General features: G+C 37.8%; 2 protein-coding genes across 8 annotated transcripts in view; one reads left to right on the top strand and one right to left on the bottom strand.

The window, feature by feature from the left end:
* ano2b (anoctamin 2b) overlaps positions 1-19,999 on the top strand; it is a 42,480-nt gene extending 22,481 nt beyond the window's left edge. For all 3 annotated transcript variants that reach the window (XM_017493728.3, XM_047162147.2, XM_017493727.3), the window contains 11 exons: positions 2,248-2,322; positions 2,488-2,689; positions 3,089-3,200; positions 3,690-3,747; positions 3,899-3,999; positions 8,422-8,570; positions 12,520-12,672; positions 12,791-12,843; positions 13,790-13,956; positions 17,023-17,128; positions 18,537-19,999. In XM_017493728.3, coding sequence (XP_017349217.1) covers positions 2,248-2,322; positions 2,488-2,689; positions 3,089-3,200; positions 3,690-3,747; positions 3,899-3,999; positions 8,422-8,570; positions 12,520-12,672; positions 12,791-12,843; positions 13,790-13,956; positions 17,023-17,128; positions 18,537-18,905 — 1,545 coding nt within the window. In that variant the 3' untranslated portion in view covers positions 18,906-19,999. The remainder of the gene's footprint in view (positions 1-2,247; positions 2,323-2,487; positions 2,690-3,088; positions 3,201-3,689; positions 3,748-3,898; positions 4,000-8,421; positions 8,571-12,519; positions 12,673-12,790; positions 12,844-13,789; positions 13,957-17,022; positions 17,129-18,536) is intronic.
* On the bottom strand, positions 14,746-27,499 carry LOC108279616 (putative golgin subfamily A member 6-like protein 3). Of its 5 annotated transcripts, none has more exons than XM_053688382.1 (7): positions 27,419-27,498; positions 27,039-27,081; positions 26,047-26,175; positions 25,872-25,940; positions 24,393-24,485; positions 23,182-23,287; positions 14,746-15,867 (listed from the first exon to the last, which is right to left on the bottom strand). In XM_053688382.1, exons 2-6 carry the CDS (start codon positions 27,078-27,080, stop codon positions 23,198-23,200), a joined length of 423 nt encoding a protein of 140 aa, XP_053544357.1. In that variant the 5' UTR covers position 27,081; positions 27,419-27,498; the 3' UTR covers positions 14,746-15,867; positions 23,182-23,197. The 5 variants fall into 5 exon arrangements, with proteins under 5 accessions (XP_053544357.1, XP_053544356.1, XP_053544355.1 ...); XM_053688381.1 differs by lacking the exon at positions 14,746-15,867 and adding an exon at positions 19,145-19,260 and having other exon boundaries at positions 27,419-27,497; XM_053688380.1 differs by lacking the exon at positions 14,746-15,867 and adding an exon at positions 19,159-19,279 and having other exon boundaries at positions 27,419-27,497.
* Positions 27,500-27,813: the final 314 nt, after the last annotated feature.

The following is a 27,813-nucleotide window of genomic DNA, read 5'->3' as shown; positions in this document are numbered from 1 at the left end:
CCCTAGCACTGGAACTACTGCATGGGATTGTCAGAGGTTTGAGCAGTACATAGCTCTTACCACTATAATCTCTGCCACAATGTTCCTGACCTCTGCTTAACTAAACTGCACTTATGTGTTCTGCATGACTGAGCTGATGTGAGTATAGTACATATTGTTGGTCCATTTGGTCCCGTTTCTCTCCCTCTCTCTGTCTCTCTGTGTTTCTGTGTGTGTATGTTGAATGTGGACCGTCATAATGCAGTCACTGACACCGTTTACACGCAACTTTGCTACACTATCCACGTATATGATGAATATCAATATTCTGTCAATGCATCTGCACAGTTATCAGTGTCAAGGCCTCAGGGTCAGACAAAATCCTGCTGAGAAGGGAACAGGGTTTTGTCCGAGTGATAATGTGCCAGACTTTGTACCATGTTATCGACCTGAGCGTAGGCACAGATTTGACTTGACTATTTTATGTGACTCAGATAAGAATTAAAAAGCACAATTGAAGAATAGGCAAGCACGCATGCTCCACTTTAGATGAAACACATCAACAGATGTTGCAGATGGACTGTGCCAAGTGCTGGCTTGTAAACAGACAACCCGGCCTTATTAGTACCGACAGTGATTTTTCAGCATACACAAAAATGGGGAAACACATTGACATACATATTTTTAAGCATCTTTCCTGTTGAAACAGATTGGTGCTATGGATAATTGGATATAGAAAGGATTAACATGTTTTAGTAGAACATGTTCTCACTTAAATCTAGGTTGCTGATATTTTATGAGAGACGACACTGATTTAAGTCTTTCATCAGCAAGTGATGAATGCTTGTCAAACAAAATATGTTATTGAAGCATTTGTGACGTATAATTTATTTTGGTTTTTGGTGTGTGTTCTACATTGTTAGTAAAAGCTAAAGTGTGAATAACAAGCAGAGATTGTTCTGTGTTTCCCTTTGTCTTTCCTACAATTGTTTTCTTATGGTATTTTCTTTAGCTTATACTCATGCATTCATAATCATTGTACTGTATATTTATAATGTATCTGGAGACCATCTCCATCTGGCCTTTGTCTGAAGGCGAAAAGTTTTTCTTCAGCTCAGTTTTGGTCAGTGAAACTCCTGAATATTGTTTCTTGCGCATACAATGTGGCTGCTATTACAGGTCATCTCAAATCCTGGAATGCTTCCTAACCTAGTTAATGCTCTCGCTGCCTAAGGATGGAGGCCAAGCTTATCTGCCTCAGCTTCCTCTCCAAAGAGTGTGAACCGTGTTTTGCCACTGAGAGCATGGGTGTGCAGAGAATAAAGATGTTCAGCAGGGGTCACGTGTGACTCATGACTCTCTCTGTGGTTTGTCATAAATGGCTGTGTTATATGACCTACATTCATTATCTTCCAAAACCCAAAAGCTGTGGCATTCTGATAGCTTCCCTCAAGTGCAGCTATCAATCTCTAGCTGCTTTGGATTTCCCAGGGCTCAGACAGTGTGGTTTAGTCATGGTGAGTGCTTTTGTGTGCTAGGTGGTGCTGTTGCTCTCTAAATGAGCCTAATTAGAGCTGGGAGAGGCTACCAGACCAAACTACCAGAAATCCTCTACCTGCTCAATGAATGTTAACCATTAAATATTAGATGCAAAACAATTTTGGTATTTTATTTATTTTTATAGCAGTCAAATGGGGAGATTCAGTGGTGCATGCTTTCAGCCAAGTTTTCCATTGCACTATATTGACCTTTTTGTGTCCTTTCATTATGGCTCCAGCCAGGACACCCACGTACAGTATATGCATTGAGTGAATGCCGGAGAGTCTCTGCATTAGCTTACCGTGCTGCAGGAGATGATGGGTGCAGCATGATTGTTGGATGTTTTTCTTAGCGTGATTTGCTTTGATTTAGCGGTCAACGTTGTACGGTTAGTAAAGGGTAGTCCAGTAGCAGTGGATGCATTTCAAACATTTTCTCTGTGAGTTAAAAGACATGATCTTTTGGAGATGCTTGGGATATGATTTCTGCAGTGAAAGGTTGAGGTTGTGAGGCCTCGGAGTTATGGTCTTACTGTAATATATTGTAGTGCGTTATTGATTATTGAGACACTGTAAATGTTGCGTGAATGTGGATAAACCATGAAGAGAATGAACAGTACACCCATAACACAGACATATATAAACATTTACTCAATTTTTCAGTTCTCTCTCTCTCTCTCTCTCTCTTTGTCTGTCTGTCTGTCTGTCTGTCTGTCTGTCTGTCTCACAGTCTGGAGATGAGAGACTTACATGGAAGGATAGGTTCCCCGGCTATTTCATTAACATCTCCTCCATTCTACTAATGGTGAGTAGTGTTGCTTGAGAAACACCTTTTGTTAAATGTAGTTAATAAACTGTATAATTGCTTCATAATTAATAAAGAGTTAACCTGTTCCTAATCTTTGTCTTTTTGGTGTGTTTGGCTTTTTTTCTTTTGCGGCATGCCCTTCACCCTCCTCTCGCTCTCTAGTTTGGTGTAACTTTTGCTGCTGTGTTTGCGGTGATTATGTACCGCATCACCGTCTCTGCTACACTGGCCATGAATCCCGACCCCCAGATCAAAGCCAGTGTGCGAGTGACCGTCACAGCCACAGCGGTCATCATCAACCTAGTTGTCATCCTCATCCTGGACGAGATCTATGGCTCCGTTGCTGCCTGGCTTACAGAGCTGGGTGAGATTTATTGTACACATTTGGACTAAGTTGCATGGCCCTGTGGTAATAGTCCTTATTGCCAGTCCATATGACATAATACTCTAATGTTTTGTAGTAAGTTGAAGTAGCATTTACTAGGCCTTCTGATTTTGAGTGCTTCATTTAAAAAAAAAAAAAAAAAAAAAAAAGCCTTTTCGCTTAAGTATTGGTCTCTCCTCTTCTACTCTGTGCGTCTCACAAATGTTTTAATTACAGTCTAGTCTTCCATGTAAATTATGAGTTCATTCAGCATTTACTGCTAAACATCATTCTAGTCCAGACAGTGATATCCACTGTAGATGAAAATGTATCTGGGAGACTTAATACATGTAATCCCAAAATAACTTTTAAAAATAACAATTTCTTATGTGTCTGCAGAGATTCCAAAGACAGAAACCGGCTTTGAGGAGCGTCTCATTCTGAAGGCCTTCCTCCTAAAGTTTATGAATGCTTATGCCCCCATTTTCTATGTTGCCTTCTTCAAAGGAAGGTAAGTAGACATGTCCATCCTAAAGCACTAACGTTTGTTTGTTCTTTGTTACTGTTAAATATATTAATAAGTTAAAAGGTAATGCTGCAATGGGGTGACAACTCTAATGCAGAAGCTTGAAATGAAGACAAAGCAAGGTCTGATAAGTGGCAGAAACTTAAATACTCCATTCTTATATGCCCATACATAGACACATCCCTCTCATTTCTTCTAATGAAAGATTAGGTAGGTTTATTCGATAAATTAAGGAGGACAAACAAAAGACAAGAGAAAGCTACAAGAGAAATAGACCCTTTTCTGGATGAAGCTTTGCTTGAAAAACTTCAATCTAAACCAGTATGTTCTGAGTTGTTCTCATTAGAGTATGAAGCCCAATGTTATAACGGACAAAAAAATGGCTTGTTTTATCAGGATGTTCAGAAACGGCATCCATGGTTATCTAAGCATCAGTGTTTATTTTTTGTTTTGTTTTTTAATCCCTACCAACAGATTTGCAGGCCGGCCTGGGGATTACGTTTATGTTTTCAACCAGTATCGCATGGAAGAGGTAAATTTAGATATGTGTGCATTATGTATTATTTATACCTGCCACTCTGCTGTCACTGTTATAACTGTCATTAATACTGCAGTTATAATTATTTTGTTAGAAGGACCTTGCTGCTCATTCTCTGTCTCTTTCTCTTTTTTCTCTTCCTCAGTGTGCCCCTGGTGGTTGTCTTATTGAGTTATGTATTCAGCTGAGCATCATCATGCTGGGAAAACAGCTCATTCAGAACAATATCTTTGAGATTGGCGTCCCGTAAGTGCTCAGACTGTTCCCAGCTACATCTACCTCTGTGGAACATGCTCAGTCGTGCCTTTGCTCTCTATAATTTGAAAGAGACTATATCTTCTGCTGAGATAAAAACTTTGCCAGATTACACAGTTTACATATTATTAAAGCTTCCTAGTGCTTTGTTCTTTTTTTTCCAACTCTCGATATTGCCGTCTCTAGGATCTAATTCCCCTTTCTGAATTTTGCGTCTTGAGCTTTATTCTCTGTCTCTCTTACACTTCCTTAGTCATACACACATTCCAATGTCACTTTGCAGGCGTACACAGGCATTTTGCATGCACATGTCAAACTAATACACAAATTAGGTACAAGTGGGATGTCATCATTTCCTCTACAGGCATTCTATGTTTTGAGATATATATTGTAATATTATATATATATATTATATTATTATTATTATATATATATATATATATATATATATATATATATATATATATATATATATATATATATATATATATATATATATATATATATATATATATATGGGTATATTACTCATAGATTTACTTTAGATTATGTAAATAAAAGTTTGTATTCTGCAAATATTTAGCATTTTTTAAATTAATAATTGCTTTTTTTAATTTATTTATTGCTTCATAAACATATTACAACACTCACCTCATCACATGCCTGAGAAGTTTTTCCTATAAAGGTTTCAGAATACTTGAACAGGAAGGATAATAAACTAGGACACAATTTCCCCAAAGCAACAAATGGACCTGTAGCCATGCATTCCCATTTGCTGAAAATCCCTGTTTAGCCTATTTTTCACTCATCGTCCTTCAAAAGAGCACGTACACACATCTTTTCATCCTTGCCTCAGTTTTGCTCCCTGTATTTATTAGAACAGTGCTCATGTCCCACTGGAAAGATATAGCTGTATGTCTGACTGTTTACTCTGTTGTTGTGGTGTCCTGTCTGTATTTGTTTTCTTGAAGCAGTGTGTTTAACCTGACTCAAGGTGTTTGTATTGTCTCTGTCTCTACCATGTTTTCCACTTATTTTAATTAACTGACATGCTAGCTTTCAGGCCAGTCTTGTTCTTTGTTGGGTTTACGGTAAATGCTAGTGCCTCTTGGGTTTTGTTTTCCCGTGGCTCAGTTTACATCTGTCTTGGTGTGTGGCTACAAAACAGGCTCACTTCATGCACCTACAACAGAGGATACATCAATCATTCATTGGCACTGACACTGCTGCATGCCTTTTGTTTGTGTATTTATCTGTCGGTGTGTGAGGAGAGACTGTTACCACATTATGTACAAACATAGCATAAACACAACTACAGTATAGGCTGTGAACTATACACATTACAGGGATGAAACTGCTGGTTTCTCTTTATGGATTTTTTTTAAAGTCTCTGTTAAACACTGGGAGCACATATGTGAAGCGGTCTGCAAAGAGCCACTGGAAGTCACTAGAGCTGAAGATGAAAAATTTTTGTTTTTAAGCAAATTTTCTGCTGATAATATACTTTGACGTCTGTATTTTAAGAAAACATAAATATAAAGAAATTATTTAATTTAGCCGATTTTCTAAACTTGCCTTAGTGTCTGCCTGTAAAGATCACATCAAGTAAGGAGTCAGTTTAATAAACACAGTGGTGAACTAAGTGAGTCTGAACCTAAAACTTTGCTAGCTAAGATTGCTTTTCTCATGAATTGATCACGTTTTTGGATAGATAAACACCATAGCAAAACTGAATTAATTTATTTTGTCAAAATGTCCACAATGCTCCTGTGCCATCACATCATCATCAAAATAGTGAAGAACACTTAAAATAACGTAGAAATTGTCAAACCTTGACCACGTGAAAGGTTTTGCAGGCCACCACACAAATACATCCAGGATTGTTCACTGAACTAGAAGCACTCGATCCCACGATAGAAGTTATTTCATAATATAATGTGTCAGAGACATCATACAACACTGTGCCACTGCTTCACTGTTTTCTAGTTTAGTTTCAACATTTCTGCACTTGTTGCTATGTAAACTGCTCCATCCTTCGATTAAAGTAGTTTGTTCAAGAATGAAATTAGAAGAGTTTAGTCCTTGGAAAGGCCTGGAAGAAGAAAATGAGGGTGACTTTAAACTGATTCTCCTGTTCTGCTCTATAAATACCCAACTTCGTTACTGGAGAAAGGACAGGGCTGAAGTGCCTGGTGCAAACGTTCTGTGATGGAGGCCAGAGGGGACAGGAGGACTCAATATCCCACAATTCCCTCTACACACAGACCTGACCTACATTGTAGTTTTGATCTCCCTACAGATTGCTCTACTCCTTGTCCTACCATATTATAATCATACAAATTGTATATGAGAATGTACTAATATTTAGAACCACTGTTGTTTACAGAGCATGTCGTTGCTTTCAAGGCTGCCTGCGTGCGTGCGTGTGTGTGCGTGCGTGTGTGTGTTTCTGTCCTAACTGCAGCTTGGCAGCTGGTAAATGGGAGCTTTAGCACGGCAGGAGGAAGGCACTTCTGATACAGAGGCATTAAAAAGTAATGTTCTGGAAAAGGGCTGTATTTTGGGGGTATAAATAATGCATCGGCTACATTTAGTGGATTTTATTGGAGACATTAATAGGCAGCGATATGGACCACATGGCCCATTTCATCGTTTATATTTGGCTTTCAGAGGGAGCAAGAGACGCACAAACTCTCTCTCTCTCTCTCTCTCTCTCTCTCTCTTTTCTTTTTTACTGTACCCTCTCTCCATGACAACTTGCCAAATATTAGGGTTGGCGTTCTGCACACAGACCAAGTGCTGGTCTGAAAGAATTAAATGAATTTAATGAATGTTATCTGAATACCAAAGTTAATGTAACTGTACATGGCACTTACCCCGTTTATTTAGAAAAAAGATATAAATAGCATAGTTCATTACGGAAATTAAATATAAGGTAAATTTGTCCTACAGTATTAGGTAGTGCGGTGTAACATAAAGCTACTATCTGTATCTTTTATCTGCTTAATGTTCAAAATATTTCTGTCTGTTTTCAGATTTAAACTGGAAGTGTGCAATCTTTTTTTTTTTTTTTTTTTTTTTTTTTTTTTTTTTTTTTTAAACCCTACCACTATATATAAAAAAAAAACACTTGCAAATGAACCTACAGGTTAATATTTTTTTAAATGAATTCATATGCTGCCCTGTGCACAGTGTGTGGGCGGTGTGGGCTATATGGAGTAGAGCCTCTATAGGTAAATGCAATTCTGTCGTGAATTTCAGGTCAGTTTGTTCAGTAATATGGTCAAAATAGGGTATTTTGGAGCAAACCCCTGAAAAAAGCGATTCGTGTGACTTCTATTTCTATCATGTATTTCCTGTTTGTATCTCCTATAAACCGTCATTTAGTGGTAGGTAACGTAACAGTCGTGTTTTTTTTTTTTTTTTTTTGGTAATTTATATGAATGTAAATTTGCACATGTTAGCACCTTTTAGTAATTGTTTTCAAACTTACTGTACAAGTTGTCTGCGTGTGCTGACCATGAGCATCTGGAATTGTGAGACGGTAAGATAAGCGACAGTCGAAAGTCATGAGAAAGTTCTTGGTTTTAAGTCTGGAGCCCCCCCCCCTTATCTTTTCTTTTATTTAAGCACCATCTGGAAAACTTCCCCCAGTAGTTCTTGGATTAAAAGTCAGATTTATTGGAGTCTTTCAAACTTCCATTTTTGACATTCTTAAATAAGTTAAAACATCATTCTGCATATGCATGGGAACATTTTTATGAGTAGAATACCATGACATTGCATGCTGAGATTAAACGCATGCTTTGTGGAACATTATTGGGTTGAAATTGGTCCCATTTACTCAGGTTGTTTAACTTTTACTACAGACTAAAGTTTATGAGTGAAAAGTGAGGAGCTCTGCAAACAACCAGAAAGCCATATGTCCATGTCATTCATATGGAAGCACCAGTGGCAACACTTTATAGCCTAAACGTTGGTATATATCTTTCCTTATATTTAATGTTAGCTTGCTCTACTACTGCATCAGACTTGAAAGTTTGGATGCCTGGCTGCAGCTGAGAAACAGGCTGAAAACACAAAGCCTTCATTCATTCATTTTAGAAAGCTGAGGAAAAACTAACCCATGCTGTTTATTTTAAGCACATTTCTGTAAAAATGAGTAGTCCTATGCATTTATGCTTTCGGTGTTTTGGTGTCCAATTGATCAAGAATTTTTTGCACTCTTGTCATTGCATATTGTATTTCTGTTTAGTTTAAATAGACCCTAAAAGGCAAAGAGGTGTATATATATATAAAAAAAATGTAACAGCATAAAAAGCATGTTAACTCCAATAGAGTATATCCTTAAGATGCCACTTTCATACATTATTTATTAATATGTGGGCTTTTTGTTCATGTTCCTCTCTGCAGGAAGCTGAAGAAGCTGTTCCGTTCCCTGAAGGAAAAGAAGCGAGCTCCTGAAGTGCATGTGGAACAGACGGGCCGTACTCTGCGTCAGTGGCACCTGGACTACGACCTAGAGCCGTTTGAAGGCCTCACACCTGAGTACATGGAGATGAGTGAGTGACTGTTTTAGGTCCTATAGGAATGCACATGTGTATCACGTTAAGCCTCTTTGATGTCCTGGGTTTTCATTTAATGATGGTCCTCTCTGACTGTAGAGTTTGAGTCACTGGGGTTTGTTTGCATGCTAGGTTAGTGCATGCAGGTCTTGCATTTGTCTTTTGGTCATGTTAACAAACAGTATTTCCATTAGTGAGGTCTGTTCTGTATAAATTCATGACTGAATCATTACTAATGTCATTGGTCATGAACATGTGTGTGTTCAGCAGTAGGCATGCTTTATACTATCATTATATGGCTAAAAAACTTAATAGTTGACTTGAAATGGAAATGTTTTTACACAACACTTGATTAAGCTGATGACGGAGGATTTTTAACACATTTTTAGGTGAAATAACGGTAAAGATTTATGCCAAATTAAAGCATGTCTTATAATTGGATACACTCTAGCTCAACAGTTGATATAGGTATCGTACATGCTGATATACTGCATTTTAAAAACTGATGTAGTTCATATTTTTACAAGAGACCGAAAAAAAACAGAGACTTCCCCCTAAGTCTATTAAATAAGCTATTAGTCATGAATTCTGTTGATCTTTTCTTTTTAGCTAGAATTTTTATTTCCAAAAGAAAGGACTTGTACTGAATTCAAGTGTATCAGATAAGTTTGCTTTTGTATGTCCACATTAATGGATTTTTTTTTTAAGTTCTTATTTTTTTAATTTTTAAACTCTGTTGTACTATAGATGTATAACATATCTGAGAGTGAGACATGCATGCAAGGCATGTTGATTGATAAAAATGCAGTTCAGATGACACTTTGGTGGACAGTTAATGCTCACAGGTCTAAAAGAGTATAGGATCTCTGTCTTTTTAAAGCAGTCAGTAAGCCACTGTTTTAGTGTGTAGAAAAAATGTCAATCATGTTAAAGCTGGAAATGCAATTTCCCACAAAGCTTATGTTCCATGTTTGTGGGTGACAGAAAATCAGTTTTGTGTTGTGTCACAAGTTATAGGCTGTAATTTTTCCTCACTCTAGATTGTTAGTTATGTGGAATCACTAATCTGGAAACATCACCTAATCACCCTAGGCAGATTCTCACAATTTTGAGTTGCTTATATGTAAACAAATATTTAGATAGAGTGCTTTAGTCTATATTCAGACTATAGAACATGACTAGCTTTAGGCAATCTAGACAAAGACTCTTTCAAAGAATTCAGGATCTTCTCAGCTCAAGTTTCGGTGGGAATGAATTACAGTTTGGATTTCTGGACTAATGGATCTCGTTAAAGAATAATTGATGACAGGCTGTTGGATTTGAAAAATAACGCATGCTCGAAGTGGTAATGCATGTTATGTTATACCTCGGGTGTGCATTATTTTTCTAATAATTCAACAGACCAGAGTCACTGATTCCTATACCACAGTTACCACAAGACATTGTTCACATGTTTTATTTCGGGACATTTTGAAGGTTTTTGTTCTTAAAGATCTCTTGTGTGTAGAACTAATTTCCTGCGCATCCCAGCTCAAGCCTCCACTGCTAATTCCAAAATGCCATTTTAAAACTAGTAAAGGAGGCTTGAGCCATTGATATGCAGTTATTAGAGAGAGAGAGAGAGAGAGAGAGAGAGAGAGAGAGAGAGAGAGAGAGAGAGAGTGAGTGTACATAGTATGATATACTTTGATCACTTCCAAAGGTACCAAATATGTAAGCACTGCCAACCATGCTCCAGGACCTCTGTTCATGCAAATGTGTCAGAAAATGAGGATGGGCTCATAAATAAAATACAGTGTACCTACTAGACAGCACCCCAACTACTGGAAGAATCCAGTACAACATGTAACTACTGTGAATGGTGGAGGCTGGATGTGGAATGTCTTATGGCTGATAACATCACTTAAATGGGCAGTGACTACATCAGATCAATGAGTCATGACTGCTGATAGAACTGGAGTTTGCTGTCATCATCACTGGACTTCTGATGTGCAGGACACTGCATGTGTTTGCATGTTCATTGCCCTGGCAATTAACTTGACTAGTAGGCAGATTACTATGGAATTTCCTTGTGGCTAAATCTGGATTTTTTTTTACCCTGAATCATGTCACCTTTCAGCTTTTGAGTCTTGGATGGTCTTTGCTGTGCCAGTGCATGGCTTCTGGTGTTCGGTTGGGAACACAGGCATTCCATACTCGGATGAGTTGTTTATCTACTATGAAAGATAAACAACCACTGGGGGGGAAAAAAAAACAACAAAAAAAACACAACCCCTGTCTACATCCTGGACCATCTCAACATCATAGGCGTTATATAAAACGTGTTCCAACATCAGTACCACCTGTACAGATTTCACCATGCATCTCCTGATTTAGGAGATTTTACAAGATTATTTTACAAGATTAACAGCACCCCTCTCAGGGGTGTGTCAGCTGTGGTCATCTGTAAAGCTCATTTGTGGCAGTCCTACAGTAAACAGAGTTCCTCATGAGGTTGTTTGCAGCTCTTTAACATGTGTTTTAAGTTTTTAAAAGGGCTGAAGTAGACCGCTAGTTCCATAAAATATATGTAGTTACTGTAAAACTTTGGCTGTATGAACCCTGTATATCCTCCAGGTCATTTGAAACATGAGAGGTCACTAGTAAATGTTTTAGGTTTTTTTTTTATGATGGTAATATTTGTTGCAAAAACGGTGTTATGAATCATTGCTGGAATAGCTTAGCATGCATGCCTACTAGGCTTGTATCATATCAGTATCTTTTATTCGGATTTAAAACTGAAGTGGGTGTGGCTTGATTTCATAATTAGTCTCAACTAGAGATGTGCATGTTACTGTTTTTCTCCCACTCGTGCAGTTATTCTATTTGTTTGTACCTACATGCAATATGTATGTATTTACTTGATTCTACTCCTTTTAAATATTAGGAAATTTAGCAGTGTTCTATTAAGAAATTACCTATTACCCTAACTTTCAACTACCCTAACCAAGCAGTTGGCAAACTTCATAAGACTGAAAGCATTTGGGCCTCAGTACACAGTCTGTACTGAGACTGTACAAGAAATTGCTGCTCCATTTAAAAACGTGTGTCACGTTGAGATAATGGGCATGATATGGAATCACAGGCAAGTTATTGGCAAGAGGCAAGTTTCACTATTTACATAGTGAGTATAAACTTGTAAGATTATGAGTGTCTCTCTTTTTATGCAGATTAAGATCTATTCACATTCGTGCAGAGATCCATATAAGGCTTTACAACCATTCTCACAAGAGCATATGTGATTTAGAGTAAGGCCAAAAATTCTTAAAGTAAGGTCAAATTCCTCAAATGTTTTTGAGCTTTTAAGCAAGACAACCTACAGGCATTTCTGTTAATTTTGTCATTAGCATTGACCATTCTCACTTGCTTTGACGGCAGACTGCTGACTGGCTCACCCCTGACTGTCAGCATGTAGGTTCCCAGTTGTTTACTTGTTAACACACCCTGCCCCTTTTTTTTTTTTTTTTTTTTTTTAAACCCTGCTTTTAAAACCACTACCCAATTTACAGTATATGCAGACATGTCTGATCCTGAAGTAGTGCAGTTAGAACAAGAGAGAAATTTGTAAGGTTGTGTGTTTGTCAGAACCAATTTAGTAAAGCCACTGGAGCAAATTTAGTAATGTCCCTGAGGTTTCTTCCCAAAGAACTTGAAGATATTTAGGCCAGGGTAAAAATCTGTGCTTCAGTCATGTACAACAGAGGTCATGATTTTTAATAATTCTGGTGCCTTCAACCTTCAAACTTTTAATTTGTCCAGGTACCCAAAATCTAATATTGTGAACAATGAAAGGTTAGGTCATGTTTATTAGTCTTCAGCATGGCACTAAGTGCACAACATCCGGGCATGACAGTAATGAACTCAAGACAATCTATTTGTTTCTGTGTTTATTCTTTCCTGTCTGCAGTCATCCAGTTTGGTTTTGTCTCCCTCTTTGTGGCCTCTTTTCCTCTGGCTCCTCTTTTTGCTCTCTTGAACAACATTATTGAGATCCGACTGGATGCTAAGAAGTTTGTCACTGAGCTACGCAGACCAGATGCTGTGAGAGCACAAGATATCGGTACTAAACTACATCTATGCATACAGTTTTTCATCTAGAAAACATATCATAGGTATTGAGGTTTATGCACATTTATGACAGCTTCTTGTAATTTTACAGTGTTTATTTCTCGTTTTAGGAATCTGGTACAATATACTAAACGGCTTGGGCAAGTTTTCAGTTCTCATCAATGTAAGTTGGTCCATTTCTCATCTGCAGTCTGCGTGTACAGGCTTCTTCAGACTTTTTACACTAATCAATGTGGTTCTTTCCAAAAATGATCTATGATTGTCACGAAGGCAACAAGATAAAAGACTCTGAAGTCATTGTAAAGAAAGACATTTATTTGTATATTTATACAGAAGGAGATTTTGCCCTTCTGTCATTACTTTCATGGTATCCCATGAATAAGCTACAGGTCTCTAGCACAGGATATTCTAACTCCAGTGTCCGATAAGGCTGGGATTACAGCCACGCTGTTGTGGACCAGAGGTCTCAAATGCAAACGTATATTGGATTTAATGTGTTCTGTCTTACAGAAAATGTGTTTTCAAAGTGTTATGTCATCTTGTTTTTCACAATGTGTTACATTGGGTTTACACAAAATCTTACATTGATGTACATAATCTGTAATGTTCCTATGGTTAATGTACTGAATTAATGACTCCACTTATGTGATATCTAATTTATCCACCTAAAAAGCATTCACATATCCATGGATATATTATTACATTTTTGAATGAGAATAAGATTTAGGAAAAAAAAAAACGAAAAAACAAACACAAGATGAACTTCAGCCTGGAGTAAGCAGTATAGATGACTTCCATGTCCTCCACAGTTTTGAGAGCCATTACTAGCTGACACAGCAGTCCATTTGTGTCCCCTTCTGTTTGATAGACTGCCAAATTCAAATCCTATTACCTAACTCATTATGTACAAAGGTCCTGGCACTTCCAATTTTCACAGATACTGTAGAATCACAAATAAAAATGAAATGAAAGTTCGATGGTTTGATGGCATCTATGAGGACTTTTCAAGGCTTTTTTTGAGGACTTGACACAGTTTCAGCATTTTTTTTCTTGTCTACACACATACTAATGCCTTAAAATGCCTTGTACACATTCCCTTTATTTTTCAGGCTTTTGTCATCTCCTTTACATCAGACTTCATCCCACGACTGGTTTATCAGTACATGTACAGTAATACTGGCACCATGCATGGCTTCATCGACCACACACTGTCTTACTTCAATGTCAGTGATTTTCAACCAGGCACAGCACCTGTCTCCACTATCACAGTGTGCCGGTGAGCCCCCACCATTGTTGTTTACACATTATTTAAGTAAGGTTCAGTAATGTCACCTAGATGTACAGTGACTACTACTACTATTAGGTTTGCAGAAGGAAATGGTGGCAAAATTGTAAAGAGAACAGTACCCAAATAAGAAGCATGTATGCATGGTACATGAGGAACTAATGCTAGATCTATATTTGTAAGTGTGGTGAATTTAACTGAACGATCAGATCATTCATTTTACTTTAATTTTAAGAGTTTGACTTAAAATTTGCAGTGTAAATGAGCAGTAAACATTTTATCTCTGAAATAAATACTTGTGTAGTAGTAGCACGTCTAAGTTGAGTGTTATAGTCTGGAATATGTTTTGCCACTCATATGAGGGCCTTCATCAGTTCTTGAAAACAGTGAGCTGAGAAGTGAGAAATGATTAAGCCCCTCGGATGAGTAGTGACATGTGTCCTGAAACTGTACGCTATACAACATCATGTCTCATGTCCTGACACAGTGACCTTAGCACTATGCTATTAAGCACTTCAGTCAGCTCAGTGAACCAGCTTTATTCAGACATGGATTGGTATAATGTAGATGAAAGGGCAAAGACGACGTCACATTCTACTTTTAGCATGGGGCATCTTGTGTCTTAATGGGCTAGATGCCATACAGGCATTTCTAGGGCTTTAAATCTTTAACTGCATATCTAAACATTATCAGCATGCATCTTCAGGCCAGCAGGGCCTTTTGCAGACCTCCTCATACCACTAGAATAAACGGAAATACTTTTCAGATCAGCTTCATTATTTGTGACTTACTCTCTTCTAAAACCAGAATGATATTAAACTAATATAAATGGGTGACCCAGATCTTGTTTCACTGAATACTTTGAGTGACATTACGATGGTACATTTGGTGACATCATCATACTCTCTGTCTCTGTAACTGGTCTAGCAAGAAAGGATTACCTTAAGCACTGTTCACACGGTACTAAAATTACAAAGTGATAATATAGACTTTTAAATTTCCAGATAAGGTGTCTATCTCACACACTTGGTTCCCACACTGTCTGCATGCCCTGTTTAAAATCCTAATACCCATGCCAGAACAACACGCAGTACTATGTCAGTGAAATGGCTACACTGATAAAAGTGGTCCTATTGGGGACTCATGTAATTGCTTCTGAAATAGGTTTTAATATCAATAAGTTATTTATTGCAGTATTTATAAAAGAATCACCGCCTGACGATACCCACTATATCATAATGTTAGTATACTGCTATATAAATGTTCTATATCATCCTTGGTTCATATATGTGTTTGAAGGACTGAATAAATAAATGTATGGATAATGGAGTGAGGAAAGTCGCAAAAGATAGTAAGAAAGGGGGAGTAGTGGCTAAATACTATAGAGACACTGCTCAGGAAAATGTGCAGTGGATAAAGATGCTTTAATCTAAACGGCTGTGATCTGAGCCATACAGTGGATATTAAAAATCTACACACCCCTGTTAATGTTAATGCAGGGTTTTGGGATTAAAAAAAAAAAAAAAAACTAAGATAAGTCATGTCAGATCACTTTCCCACCTTAAATGTGATCTAGAAATTAATAAAATTCAAGTGAAAAACAGATAGAAACATTTTAAGGGGAAAACTTGAAAGTTTTTTTGTTTTTAATAAGTGGGTTGCATAAGTGTGCACACACCCTAACTAATACTTTGCCCAGACAAGTGAAGAATACAAGAGATTGTTGTCACGTATACCTGCAGTGCCTTTAATGTTGCCGTTGGTCTCTTGGCAGCCTCCCTAAACATTTATGTCTTGTCCTTTCGCCGATTTTAAATGGACGTCCTGTTCTTGGTAATGTTACTGTGGTGCCCCGTTTTCTCCACTTGTCCATGATGGCCTTCATGATGTTCCATGGTACATCTAATGTTTTGTAAAAAAAAAAAAAAAAAATTGTACCCCTGTCCTGCTTGAAACCTTTCAACAATGAGATCCCATATATGATTTGTAAGCTGTATGTGAACCATGACTTCAGCAGTCAGGTGAAACCAAGATTTCAAGAAAACCAATGGGAACTGCTGATCTTTATTTGGCCTTAATTAGCATCACTTCATTGACAGCAGGTGTTACTTTTAAACATGAGTTTGAATGTGATTTGTTAATTCTGAGCAGTCACATGACCCATTATAAAAGGGTATGCACACTTGTGCAACCGGGTTATTGTATAAGATTTTTTTTTTTTCCCTAAACATTTTTATTTGTTTTTCCCTTAATTGTTGGTTGCTATGTCATATTAAATGTAGAAAAATAAAAAAAAATTTATATCGCAAAAACTTGCCATTTTAACAGGTGTGTGTAGACTTTGTACTGTATATGCACTGTAAATATTGTATTTCCTGAAACAGCTACTTCGGTATCAAGAATTATTGTCCACTCGGTGATTGTGCTTTTACATTTTTAAAGTACATATATGGACATTAAATCAGAGTAGGAACTTCACTGAAGTGTCACAACGCTCATGACTCAGTAAGCAAAAAAAAAAAAAAAAAACTTTATGGAACTTTCCCAATAGGTTATAGCCAGTTAAACATAATACTATGCAAACTGAAAACCTAATAATACTTTTGAGGAATTCCTGAACTTTGCAAGAATATCTATACACTAGGATCTTATAATAACATTCAGACTAGAGTGGATTTTGATGACTTTAGCTGATAAAACATAAACACTTTGTTCCATATCTATTTCATTATGGGTAGTGAAAACCTGAAAGCTCTTGAAATGTTTTTCTTCCCTCTTCACTTGGCATGATCAAACCATGGAAACCCATGGAGAGAAACAAACTGTACAGCAACTCTAGAGACAGAAATGGTGTTAAGAGAAAAGACATTGTTTTCTGGCCTCCTTGGTTGTTTTGAAGTCTATTACAAATCCTGTACTGATTCATAAAATGTTATTGTCTTAAACCATGTAGCATGCTAAAAAGATATGTGCACACGTCGTCTTGTTTTATGGCCATACAGCAAAACATCTCTGCCTGTATAAGCAAACATGTTTAACTGTGATTTTTGTCTGCAGGTATAAGGATTACAGGGAACCACCCTGGTCTTCACAGCCCTACCAGTTCTCCAAACAGTACTGGTCAATCCTAGCAGCACGACTGGGATTCGTAATACTATTCCAGGTATGTTTTTTTATAAACAATGCTGGTAACTTTCCACCCCAACCATTCTCTCAGCTTCTCTCAGCCAAGAGCTCAATTTTTTTTACACTCCATAAAATAATGCACCGGCATCATGTTTGTTGACGTGCATTGTTTTAAACTGCTGTGATTTACATTACCACATCTCAGAGAGCTGTGAATGAGCTATTAACTATTATGCAGTCAGGTTTCCCTACATACAAAATATTAGGGATGCTCCAATCGATCGGCCGCCAATCACATTCTACGACTCGATCGGTAGTTTCAAAATTTGGCGGATTTCACGAACCGATCACAATTTGACGTAAAACACGTGATGTAAACTTTTGCGTTGCAATGTGCAATGTCATCGCCAGTGTGGAATTATTATGAGGTCTCGAGAAACAATGAAAAATTCACCATTTGCAGTGTATTTTTAATGGCCTATTAAAACCTTCGTTGTAAAATGAATAAATAAGCAGAATATGATGACAAGAACTCGATAATCGGTATCGGCTGCAAATATCCTGATTGGAGCATCCCTATAAAATATAGCATGTTTTACTACCCAAATTTCACTGCATGCAAATGCTTCAACATAACTCTCTAATTCAGCTGCAGTTGAGAACATGCCACCTATGCTTTAGTTCTCCAAATGAGGAAATAAATTAAATTGACCAGGTGTTGTGCTGGACCCTTCACTTTAATCATGTGCCGTATGTGAGAAAGTCAGGGGAAAAACATTCTCTTTTTTTATGCATCAGTCTAAAAAAAAAAAGGAAAGAAAAGAAAACTAAAATTAACTCCATTTTTAGGCCCCTGACATAATATGGTGGTTTGATTGTTAAATGACTGCAATTACCACAGTACATCCTTCACAGATCTTAACTGTAACAAAATACAACAGAATTTGGTAAGATCATTTCATTATAGTGGCAACATTGGCATAGTATTGAAAATTTATCAATAACATAACGTAAAATAACATTGTTTCAATAACATAAAATGTAATTTATCAATAACATATCATTTTCTTCCATGTAAAAGCTACATTCAGAAATTAATGATATTGGAAAAGGCAGCTGATTTGAGGTTAGATTATGTTACTTAATACAACTGTAATTAGGTCATCAGGAAGCAGTAACAGAATACAATTTCAAACCTTTCAACCATGTATGTTAGTAATCACTGAATGTAATGGATAACATTGGCGAAGGGACACAATTGTAATGTAATGCCATGATGTCTTGTCGGGGTAAAGAAACACATATAGTGATACTCTTAAGAGATACTTTGTCTGCATTCTTAAGCAACCTACCTATTGTTTCCTGTCCCACTTTATGACCACCTTCACCCTTCTTTCTCATTACTCATTACCCTGTGTCTTGATATGTACACGTGTGTGTTCCAGAACCTGGTAATTTTCTTAGGCCTCCTGGTGGCCTGGGTGATCCCAGATGTGCCCAAGAACATCAGTGAACAGATTAAGAGGGAGAAGACCCTGCTGGTAGATGTCTTCATGAAGGAGGAGAAGGAGAAGCTTCAGCTCATCCATAGTCTTTTCTCAAAAGAATCAGGCCAGTTGCTGCTGCAGGAGCCCAGGAAGCAGATGCAGCCAGTCTCTGAGCCCCAGGCTCCCTTGCCCAACCTCACCCAGGCTGACGATACTATTGCAGCTTCCCGTCCCCGAACCCGCGCACGTGCTGCCAGCTTTAGCCAATTTACCCGCCAGGCCTCCATGTCTCCCAATCATGATGAGGGCACACAGACAGCAGTGTGAACAGGGCAAGGAGGGGTCGGCATGAGGGTTTAGCCGGCCATGAGATCTTCAGAGTGCCCATACTCAGAACGGCGAACTAGCAGAGAATGGAGGGTAGGGCTAAGCTTTCCACTCAGTTCTTGAGGTGAATTAGAACCCTCCATACAGTGGTTCTCACTGGAGCTAATGCAAGAGAGGTCATTATATATCTATCTCTGTACTGTATGTCTGAGCATATGTCCACAGGCGGCGCGTTTTGATTGCTTTTAAAGCTGTGATGTATCCACACAGTCCGCAGAGGCGATCTCATCCTGGTCTCTAAGACAAGGCTTCATAGGACTGCTTGCCATAGGACCTCATCCCATGCACAGCGCAACTGGTTGAGAGCACAGACACTGGAATGAAAGACCATGAATTTCATCCATGGGGCCTCTCGCCCATTCCAACCCCCCCCCCCCCCCCCCCTCCCCCATCTGTTATTAAGCTAAGAGGAAGATATTTTTTGACAGGACTCAAAAACTAATGGTCACATCTGGCCCATGCTTACTGAACAATTTGTGAAACTGCACAAACCTAAGCTGCTTTGCGAATTTTATGAAATGTAGCGTATCACAGCAAATAATTATTCCCTTTCGTTTTCTCAGGTAACACCATCACTGTAGGCTTTATTTGTTTATCAGAATAATGTTACATCTATTTGTTTTAGGGATAAGGAACATGAACTACATTATTGTACAAATTGTATTGTACAAAAAAAAAACAATACATAAAACTTGATGGGTGTCAAACTTGTTACAGATCTCTTTCTTTAAAGATGGAACTCTTCACAAAGTGAATTGTTTAGTTTTCTCATAAGTAAACTAGATGTTAAGGCTGATGTATGTGTTACCAGGTAAGGTTTTGTTTGTGTCTAGGGTCAACTACTAAGCCGTTTCACTTTTATAACTCCTTATCTCTGATTATTGTTTTTGTTTTTTTGTTTTTTATTCTGTTGTATGTATTAGTTACAATTTCTCACATGGAAAAGGCCAGTCAATAGTGATTATGCACAGAGACGTCAGATACACATAAATGTGGAATTAAAATCCCATTCTATATTAAAGTTTAGACATTTATCTAATCTCTTCTAAGTTCTTACAGAGCATGTGCAGTGTCCTTTTGATCTAATATTCAAAGTCTGCAGCTTAGCACTTCTTCAATGTTTATGACTATCGTATAGCTTTCTGCTTTTCGGTGAAACACATTATTCTGACCCAAGATTGGCCATCATCAGCCAGGGACTGATAAACACACAGTAGGAAGCTGGGAAAGGAAGACCAACATCTGGCTGTCACACTCTGTTTTCCTCAAATGACTCATTGGGCTTCTATGTTGGCAGTGCACTATGTTCTGTTGCTTTATGGGCATGGACAATGCCTGCCTGACTGTATTCTTGAGTGCGGAATTGTAGCTGTAGGTCCCCATAGTAGGGCAAGAGATCATTTGCCCCTTTTATAAATTATTTGTAAATTTAAGCAAACTTCCATTTCATATCACCTCATGCAGCAATGTGATATTTTTTTAAATTCATTAATCAGTTTCCATGGCATAGAGAAAGAGCTATGTACATATGTGCCATTCTATGACTGTTATACAGTAGTTTCAAATGTCAACAAACCAGGCTGGTGTGAAGAAATGATCCCATACATAAGAGAATGTTTTGTGTATGATTTGCTAGCTATGAAGGCATTAAATTCAACAAATTTATTCAATTTATACACTTTTATACTAGCTAGCCTTATTGTAACAGTATGCTTGCTCGGAAGTAATTATTGCATGGAACTCGTTTATGGAAGGCATATTTAATCAAATGGAAGAGGACATAGTGGGTAGCCAGGGACATTAAATAGGTTTGTATCATACCTGTGGCATTAATCATATCTACCTGCTACAAGCCCTGGGCTTTGCTCAAGTATAATTTGTTGATGATATAATCTTTGTGCAAACTCATGTCATTATATGAGAATGTGATACGGTGAAAGGACCGGTTTCACCCTGTAATTATAAACTTTTCTCTCTACTAACGGCAGTCTGATGGCTGAATAATTTAATAAAGCTCCAGTCAGTGTGTCATTTGGCTGGCTAATGACTTGGACGTCATTACAGGTGTCGTCTGGGTGTAGGTGTACTGCGCAGCTATGCAGAAACGTGATCGATTCATTTACGTTTTATTGAATGAATAAATGTACCTTTTTAGATGACCTTGCCCAATCTAGTGTTTTGTATGACACCATAATAATCAATCGATACAAATGCATGATGTCAGTTGTTTTTCTAAAGAGTTTTTCTTTGGAAAGTAGTTAAAGTGCTAGCAGTTGGGAGGAGATCAGTGACACTAATCTGCCGCTAGTATTTCTTAAACGGGGATTGACAGAGTGAAGTGAATGACATGAAAATCAAGCCAAGAGACTTTAAAAACTCTATGAAAGCACTCCATATACAATTGTATGTATGTGTATTAGTTATTTATGATACTCTTTTTATTGTATCCCGCTTTCCTACTGAATGTGCATGCATATGGATGGGTGTACCTCAGCGCTCTAGGCATTTTACAAGCCTAGAGTGTAAAGTATACATGGGGAGTTTCACAGCCCTGGCACAGAGGGGCAACAATCAGATCCTTTTCCCAGAAGTTCCTCTAGGGCAACTCCTCTTTAACTGAAGATGGTACATACTTAAGTTTCACATGGTTTCAAGTGTTGGTTACACCTTAGAATTCTTCCATTTTGTGTCTGTACATTTCCAAACTCCTCCATTTTGTATGTGTGGGCACATATGCACAGGTAAGCCCTGCCCATAGCACATTCCTTAGTTAAGTCCACAAGCCTGATTTGTACAATACTTTCATCCTTTATTTCTCTTTGCTAGATCTCCATCTATTCGTGCAGTTGTGAAGGAAGCATTGTCCATACACTGGGTGGACAATTTGGAGAATGCGCCTGGAAAGGCTTGTGTAATATATAAAAGATAAATAAATACATAAAAAGAACAGCAGATGGGTGGACCTTGCAAGGTGGTTGCGTGATAATGTAGCCTAAACAGGTAGACCAGAACAGCTTGCCAATTATTTCTTAATCCTTTTCAGCGACACAACACTAGACTGTTAGCAACACATATTCCACGCAATTGTATAGACGATTATATAGTATTCTAGTATTCAACACACATTTAGACTATTTTTATTTACCTGATTATATAAATTGTCATTAAGACTAAATAGAATAGAATAGGTGCAATAGTGTTTAATTTGAATTTAGGTGCTTTCGCATGTATCACAGTAAACGAAAAAAAGAGTGAGACACTTGAGTCTGGCATTTTCCTGCCCTCAGGGGCCAGACACGCTGCAACATGACTCCCGAGAATCTCCTTTATTTAATGCTAGACCTGCACTGTTGGGGACCTCTTTCTGTCTTTCTTTCTCTCTTTCACACTAGTCATGCATATCAGTCTAAGGTTCCTAAAGAAGACACAAATCTAAATAAAGATTTTCTTGTAAGATCAACATAACCACACTTAAGCCCACAGCATCATGGGAAATACGGTCAGCTGATACCCTCATAGATGTGATGTGAGAATTTGGCTCCCGCTTATATTGAACAATTTATTGTCACTCTACAATACTCATAATGTAGACAGGCATGGTCTATACTAGTATTAGTTTTACACACTTGCAAATTTCTTTTTAGCTACAATACAGAAATATCTTGGCTTGCACCATAGGCCGACGCTAACGTTAGTGTAGCGCAATACAGTAAAACCCCATAGCCACTGTTTCAGTTACCATGCTTTCACTTAACTGTGTCCAGAAAAATGAAACAGATAATTCCAGACATATAGTAAACATACATAATTTAAATTATACACCCTTCTGAGAAATGTGATGTGTCATGCGGTCCTGCCCGGGACGCTAATCATCCCTCTGTCTAGTGTAGAAGAAGAGCGAAGAAGAAGGGTAAGTACAGTAAAATAAATATTTTAGAGAAAGAAACATTACATTCACATAAATTGTATTATTAATTGTTCTATTATTAGTTTATTGTGCCTATTTTATCAATTAAACTTTATTTCATAGGTATGCACGGTATATAGTGTTTGCTACTATCTGCAGTTTCAGGCATTCACTGGGAGGTTTGGAATCTATCCCCCACAGATACGGGGGTCCTACTGTATGTAATTTCAGTGCTTAATATGCCCCTCAACACTATTCTTCCAGTATTCTTTACATTCACATAATAATATCAGTTATCTGGTTCTTTACCATGCAGTAGCCTTTGTTACAGTCTCATAAGAAGTTGGGTGAGATTTTCACTGGCTGTACCAGGCTCCAGACCCAGATCCTGCATCAACACTCTCTTTTGAAAGTCCTGTAAAGGGAAAGTTACATGTTCACAGGTGAATAAAGTGAACAGTGCTATAGAAAGCATCCAGCAACAAACCGTACCAATTGCAAGTTTGTTCAAAAGTTGTTTTTATATCCTAGCCCTACGTTCTGATTAAATGTAGTTAAATTTGTGGTTTAGGATGCTGCTGTTATCAATCAAATCAAATATACTGTATGTATGTGCTAAGCCTTATTATGGAACTGTAACTGGATAGTAAGGTCTGCACACACACACATACACACACATACAAACATGCATTAGATCTCTGTATATACACATAAACTTCCACATATCACCCATCACTTAAGAAAAGATTCATTGCATTAACACATACGTGCATTACAGGCCTTATGACCAAAGCTCTTACGTTATGACACAAGCACCAAGCAAATACACAAGTCCTATTACAACATAAGCACTGCAAAGATGTACTAAGCCATTTGAAATGGTTTAAAAAATTACAAAAGGTAATTGTGATTAGTAATATACAACAGATGCTTAGTAGCCATTATATCAAAGGAGAGTGGTCAAATTTCTTCATTAAGACCCCTCAGTGCTGGAATTCAGGATGAAAATCCTAAAAGCTGCTCTTTTGAGAAGCTGAGAATGTATTCCCACATCTGTACTAAAGTCAGTGGCATCATATCTCAGGGAGGTCTAAAAATTTGAAAAGTGCACAGATACTTTTAACCTCAAATATCTTTGTGGAATTAAAAAAAAATTTTTTTTTTTTTTTTTTTTTTTTTTTTTTTTTTCCTATTACTTGTAATATAAATGGTATTTTGGATGATAAAGCTTTAGTTGTTTTCTGATAAGCCATACAACTGTCGTGTGTCACAATTTCTGTTTTGATTCAGAGCATTGTTTACTTTTAGGAGTTGTTTAATTCAGCATAGGAATTATATTTGTGACCACTTGTGTATTGCTATGTTTTGTGGTTAGTGCTTGGCACTGCTCAGCATGTTGTATGTAACATCTGGTGTAGTTGGGTCAGCCTTTCCCTGACTCCCACATCTGTGTGGTTAATCAGTTTAGTGTGTGTGTGAGTGAGAGAGAGAGAGAGAGAGAGATAAAGGGGCTACCTCACCCTGAATTCACGTAGCCTGTGTAATCTGCCACGGAGAGACTCACGCTCAGATGCTAGGCCAGCCACATGGCTTTTCCATTGCTCCTCCTTCTCCTTCAGAAAACATACACAACCCCATTACACACTACAGTTCAAAACTCCAGGATAATATAGCAAGTACATGAGAAATACCCAGTTGTTAAAATGATCTCACCAAGCTTTGCAGAAGCAGTTTCAGATATGAGACTTACATCATTTTCAATTGTTACCTTGAAAAACAAGATGCTTTATGCATTCATCAACTTTGGAATCTTCTGATAAGTGATGGCTCCTCCTAGACCTTTGGGCTAACCCTGAATACTGAAGAATACCTAATTCTGAAAAATTGCTTCCTGTGTGGCTCAGAGACAGGCCTTACTGTTCATGTTAGCGTGATCCAGTAGATAGGGAGCGATAGGGCTGGGTGTGTAACCTCTATTGTTTCACGCTTCAAATATCGCTTATGCGGACTCTCCTGTTTCCGCTATGGTAATAGTATAGCTCCTTGAGGAACAGCACTATGCCTACAGAACCTGTACACTTTTCAGCATATGGAATACATCAGAACATGGAGCCTTTTAACAACATGTTCCAGCACCTCATTCCTCAGACACTCAACACATTCACACCCAGGTCCCTAGGGGGAGGGGGGAGATGTGTGGGTGGGTGGGGAGATGTTGTCTTTAGGGGGATGGATGGGAGTCTGTACAGTTTATTTATTTGGATCAGACAATGGCAGTGATGGATTATAACAGGATGGAGTGGAGTTCTAGTACATTAGAAAGTGTACCCAGTTTCCGCCATTCATTTATAATTTTAGGGGCAAATAAAACCCAGTTAACTTTGACTATGAATAATACAAGAAGTGCTAATTAATTTCATGTGACTGTAAATAGTGTCTCACACCTATCAAATGAAACCAGACAAGAATAGTATAGCCAGAGTTTCCCATAATTGTTGACCAAATGGAAACAACAACAACAATCTGTCTTTTAGTGACCTCATACAATCCTGTTAGACGATCACTGTGCTGGCAGTCAACAGCACGCAGCTGGAAAGCTTCTTTCCTTATACACAGACACACATACCATCTCTGAGCCTATTCTCAAGCTTCTTGCTTATTATACAACTCAGCCTTAAGTCTCTGACAACTCAACTAACTCACTCATACACTCACACACCGTCTGCTGTTTACGGGACGGGATGTGCGGTTATATTGTAGCACTTTTGTCTAACTCTACACAGCAGGATTTGTTTTGCTAAGCTGAGGTCATTGCATATGCAACTGCATTGCACCAATAAAGCAATCAAGCACAATTAGGTTTGCAAGTTAGTCTGCTGAGGAAGGCTTGTTTTGCTTGGCAAGACAACAGAGTGGGTTATCGGACATGGATATAAATAGCATTATCTCAGCAGATTAATATAGCTTTGATGGTCAAGCTGGCCCCCAGAGCATCATACCCTCCTCTGTTTCTCCAGCTCACACTGCTTCTCCTGCTCCTGCTGCTCTCGGTCTAACCTCCGGCGGAGCTTCAGGACCCACCAGACACATTTAGCAAATCATATTATTAAGCATGGGCAAAAAAAAACAACTAATTGAAAATGTTTCTGAGACAGATTATAGAGGGGTATTTACCCTTTCTTCTTGTTTCTGCTGCCACTCCCTCTCACGAAATGTGCTCTCCTTTGGAGTCTTGTCTATTTCCCTACTTTTCTGGTTGTTTAGGAAAGCATAGTCCTCTTCTTTGCACATGTCTCTCATACACTGTGAAGGGAACAGCCTGTCACAGCTTCATATCATCAGCTCATAACAATCAGCAAGTGTGAAAAGACAATAAGCAGATTCAATTACTCCAGAGCTCTATATTCAAAGGTTGAACAATCAGGATTGTTATAAAGCATATGCGTGGTGGCCTGTAATAAGCCTTCACAAGGTCATATTTTGACATTAATCTAACTACCGTATATAGTTCTGAAAACGATATAAAACAGGCTTTCCTGAACTGAAATATTCTCTTGCATGTATCTCAGTCAAAAGTAGTTTTAGCATTTTAAATTCTGCTTACACCCAAGAGTAGAAAGAGAGAAAACTGCATTTAAAGAACCGACCTTCCCACCTACCTCTACATTTTGTGGAAAAACAGCATTACTACAGCATTTTAAAGAATTATAAGTTTATAATGAGAAATTCCTATCACTATATGATGATGTATAATCACTTTGATTATAAGCATCATCCACATTGGTCTCGTTCTCATCACCTGAGGTAAAAGTCACTCATGGAATTTAAACACAAGCCTCAGACTCATCTCTTCACTCGTTTGATCTCTGTTCATACTAACAGTGCTGAAATAATCATAGATTAATTCAGTCAGTTCTGTTCTATTGACTCAATTTACAGTTATTAATGTCTGTTTTGGAATTGCGTTTGTTTGTTTGCCAAGACAAGTTTAGAAAGTCAATAAAATGAAATATTATTTACATAAAATATGTTGATATTTTCTTAAAGAGGAGATCCAAAAATCCCAAAATTAAAAAAAAAAAATTCTCCAGAATTCAGCCACAGCAACTGCAATTTGACAGTATCGCCTCACATGTAAATCAGAGTATGACAATTATGCCACTTACCTTAGACATTGGAATTGCTGCAAAGCTCTTCATGTGATTCATCCTTCAAAGAAAGTAGAGTACATGTAAGCAAACTTGTATTGCCTGTAAAATTCCCTTGCTTTTTAAATTATTCTGTCTCAGTTTAAAATACTTAAATATGTATTCTGGTCACAAGTATGTAGAACAGGCAGCAACCATGCTTTAGAAATGAATGTACTAGTAACCCATTCCAATGTAAATCAAATGGTTCAACTCCTCTCTTGTATACATAATGAAAAGCTAATGAAATTTCATTCATATTTTGTTGTTTCGTACCGATCCCACTGTTCCATCTCCAGCGTGTTACGGTGTTAACAACATTACATACCAGTCTATCAGCCATGTACCAGCTAACTTACCCAGGAAAGAGGTATCCAGCTTGTGAGTGCTTGTGAGTTCTCCTTTAGGTATTCTGATGATCTTATGTGCTGGTCAGCCTATTTCAATGAGTGATATACCCTGACGAAACTGAGCAGACATTACAGCTATTTCAACACAGGCATGCTAGAGCTGCCACTGGTGTGCTAATAAAATCTAACATCTCATCAATCTTAATTGATATGTTCAGAATGTGTTGTTTTGCACTGATCCAAATCCACTCTCTCTATCTAAATACCTCTGACTATGTCATGTTAAACCATTCAAATAATCTATGTTGAATAATAAATGATTTCTTGTGCTTTTAATACCCAAGAAAACTACTAAAAGAGCATCTCTACACCTACATCTGCACACAATATACATGACATTACAA

The sequence above is a fragment of the Ictalurus punctatus genome, chromosome 19 (assembly GCF_001660625.3).
Source record: "Ictalurus punctatus breed USDA103 chromosome 19, Coco_2.0, whole genome shotgun sequence".
In the NCBI taxonomy this organism is placed as follows: domain Eukaryota; kingdom Metazoa; phylum Chordata; class Actinopteri; order Siluriformes; family Ictaluridae; genus Ictalurus; species Ictalurus punctatus.
The sequence above is the reverse complement of the archived record's forward strand: the minus strand, read 5'-3'. Positions and strand labels throughout refer to the sequence as shown.